We start from the raw sequence: 3,368 nt of genomic DNA, 5'->3' as shown, positions 1-3,368 counted from the left end.
AGAATCCGGCGACACTTCGATCGCCGGAACGCCGCCTGTCGCCGGTCACAACGCGGATGGCTGGAAATTCAAATTTTGGGTTATTCAATTAAACTGATGAAATGACTGCCACATCTATTGAAATGGCTGACACATCTACAAAACAAAACACATGTCTGCCAAATCACCTCCACATCACCAATTTATTACCTTTAACCTGAAGGTTACCTGTAAAAAATGCTAGGCGGACAAAAATTTTTAGTTTGTGAATCGAATAATCACTTATATAAGATCAGGGTGCGGCATGACATATCGCAATTGGTTCATGGTGCGATTTGACACTTGAGCCAAAAAAAAACTCATAATTCTTTATAATGAATCATCGAAATTCAATCTTGTGACTACTCATAACAGAAGTATTATTACACTACATAATAGTTGACACACATACAAATTATTTCTAATTTTACATTTTTTTAAATAATATATTAATCATTTCTATAGTCCTTATCTCTATTTGACTTCCTTATCTTTAATGAAAATAGTTAATCTGTTGGCATCATCAATGAATATATAGTGATAATTTTAAATGTCTAAGATTTTTAGTTAAACTACCATCACACGCCCACAACATACGAATACAAATTTTGGCCTATTCTAATAATTAATGTTGTTGCTGTTGCTTCAGCAGATCAGATAGATCATAGAATAGTCGTCTACTACTACTACTAGTACCATGTATAACCGCCTTAGAAATTATAATTTTTTACACCATAATAATAAAAATAATAATCAGTCATTTTCCAGTCACTGTAGCTTTTTCTTCTACACCTTTCGTTCAGTCCTCCATATATGCTAAATTCCAACTTGACTTTTGTTTCTGCTAAATCCATTAATTCATTCATTAATCCTCTCCATCCATCCATCCTTTCTCTTCCATTTTATCCCAATCTTATTCTGTTTCTTTAATGGGTTGGTCTTGTAAACTCTTCAGATAGACTCAACTGATTGATTGATTGAAGAGCTCATTTCAAGTTCGATACATATAGCCATGGTAATTTTTTTCACTTGATTAGCTTTTGGGTGTGTGTATATATGTTGTGAATGATGTTTTTGTTGTGGGTTTGGAGGGGCAGGTGAGTCCATTGGTGGGGATGGTGAAGGGGAAGGGGAAAGATGATCTTGAATTGGGGCCGCCATGGTTGAAACCAATGTTGAAGGCGAATTATTTCTCGAGCTGTGAGGTTCATGGCGATGCTAATAAGAGCGAGTGTAACCTCTACTGCTTGGATTGCATGGGAGATGCTTTTTGCTCTTACTGTTTGGTTTCGCACAGAGACCACCGGGTTGTTCAGGTGACTATGTCTATTGTTTAAGTATTGGAGTGATTGAGATTCGAATTTAAGTTAAATCGGTTAGTTAGTTATTGTTATGATGTGTGTTCGAAATGTGTAGATACGGCGATCTTCGTACCACAATGTGGTGAGGTTGAATGAGATCCAAAGGTACATAGACATTTCTTGTATTCAGACTTATGTTATCAACAGTGCCAAGATATTGTTCCTGAACGAAAGGCCCCAACCTCGGCCCGGCAAAGGAGTCACCAATACTTGCCAAATCTGCGGCCGCAGCCTCGTTGATACTTTCCGTTTCTGTTCCATTGGTTGTAAGGTTGGTCCGACTCTGTTCAATTCTTAATTAATTATGCCATATATAAGTACTAATTGAGAAAAAGTTTGATAAGATTAGTTTGGTGTGATTTGTGGTTAATAATATTATCAAAAATGTGTGGCTATTGGAGATAGATCCCTTCTGTCTAAGTTAAGACAGAGATCGTCTGAAAGACGGTTTGATTGACTCGCAATTTATCTATTTCAAACTCTTAAAATTAATAATGTATTGAAAATCTCATCTGTTTGTTATGATTAATAGCTTAATGCAATGAAACGGGGCGACCAGGAGCTGACATTCACTCTGAGGACGAAACAGATGAACCGCGATGGATTTTCAGGCTCGGAGTTATCTGATGAATCTTCGACACCAAAGAAGAACCGCAGAGATTACAGTATATTCAATCAAATTCGGGCACTCTCCTACAAGCCAGGAGATGAGATCGTCACTAACATCATCTCCCCGGCTACTCCGCCCATCTTCAACCACCACAATTCCCGGAGGAGAAAAGGCATTCCTCACCGGGCTCCCTTCTGATATGTCACACCCAGGCCAGTGGCAATTATAGATGCATAATGTATATAATTTGCGTTTGGGGTTCAGATGCTGCAGTTAAATGTCATAATCACCCAAGTCGTGAAGAATATTTCATATACCCATATATTGTAGAAAGTTAGATATGATGAAAGAAAAGATACAGTAAAGTAAAAAAGATAAAAATAAAAATGTGTATATACATACATTTCAATTATACTCTAGATTAGGTTATAGAATACCCAATGCCGCTTTCCTGGCTTTTAAGTTGTTTAATTTGCAGGTTTTAGTGATATCCTTTGCTTTGAACCTTATATGTAAAGTTACTATTGCCTCATCATGGTATATATATATGCTGTCTATTATTATTATTATTATTATTATTATTATTATTATTATTATTATTATTATCAAAATTACTATTTACCCTTCTTTAATCAAAATTTTAATATCTATTTAAAAAAAAAAAAAAAAAAAAAAAAAAAAAAAAAAAGAAACTCTTCTCCTATTCGTTCTTTACCTGAAGAATTCATAGCTAATTTTACTAAACACCTTAATGGATGCTAAATCATAAATGTTATATATATTTAAACTTTAAATTATAATTTATCACCATTTAAATTCGAATTTATAAAATGTTTTTTTTAATGTATTTTTATACTTATATCCTCTTTTTTAAGAGTTAATTTTACTATACAGTTTAGTTTTAATCATATAATTTATTAACTACTAACTTTTTAATTGAGTGTGCCAAACAGAACTTAATAGACAATTAAGTAATTATGATTTATCAATTTATTATCTTATAGAGGTTTGGGGGATGAGGAAAAAAACACAAATTATTATCCTTTGTTATACTATTTTTTTTAAATAGTTATTTTTTAAAAAATAGTTTAATGGGATTCGATAGTCTTACAGTTTTCATTTTTAGCAATGAAATTGTAGAGTTAAAAGTAGAACTCCTCCAACTGTCATTGATTTTTTTAATCCTTCATTCATTAATTGAGTAAAAGGAAAAAATGGTATAGTATATTTTAACATGAAAATAGTGGATAGTGACGTCAAGAAATACTATTAAAATAAAAATATGTATAATAAAGTAAGTACATAATTGGGAATTGACATCTATGTTATCCATACGTGGAAGATGAGAGCCGTGGGGAATCTGTAAGCTAGCTACCTAG

At 33.1% G+C, this 3,368-nt stretch overlaps 1 protein-coding gene across 2 annotated transcripts; it reads left to right on the top strand.

The window, feature by feature from the left end:
* Nucleotides 1-842: 842 nt before the first annotated feature.
* LOC109180910 lies at nt 843-2,544 on the top strand. 2 transcript variants are annotated; one of them, XM_019330625.1, is made up of 4 exons: nt 843-1,033; nt 1,110-1,334; nt 1,435-1,650; nt 1,912-2,544. In XM_019330625.1, the coding sequence occupies exons 1-4, from the start codon at nt 1,031-1,033 to the stop codon at nt 2,185-2,187; spliced, it is 720 nt and encodes a 239-aa protein (XP_019186170.1). In that variant the 5' UTR covers nt 843-1,030; the 3' UTR covers nt 2,188-2,544. The 2 variants fall into 2 exon arrangements, with proteins under 2 accessions (XP_019186170.1, XP_019186171.1); XM_019330626.1 differs by having other exon boundaries at nt 850-1,033; nt 1,116-1,334; nt 1,912-2,537.
* The last annotated feature ends 824 nt before the right edge of the window (nt 2,545-3,368 follow it).

The sequence above is a fragment of the Ipomoea nil genome, unplaced genomic scaffold (assembly GCF_001879475.1).
Source record: "Ipomoea nil cultivar Tokyo-kokei standard unplaced genomic scaffold, Asagao_1.1 scaffold1043, whole genome shotgun sequence".
NCBI lineage: Eukaryota > Viridiplantae > Streptophyta > Magnoliopsida > Solanales > Convolvulaceae > Ipomoea > Ipomoea nil.
Note: the sequence above shows the minus strand (reverse complement) of the source record. Positions and strands in the feature narration are given on the sequence as shown.

Coding starts and splice junctions, on each gene's coding strand:
- LOC109180910 (XM_019330625.1), top strand. Junction 1,335..1,434: donor GAGACCACCGGGTTGTTCAG/GTGACTATGTCT, acceptor CGAAATGTGTAG/ATACGGCGATCTTCGTACCA. Junction 1,651..1,911: donor TCTGTTCCATTGGTTGTAAG/GTTGGTCCGACT, acceptor TATGATTAATAG/CTTAATGCAATGAAACGGGG.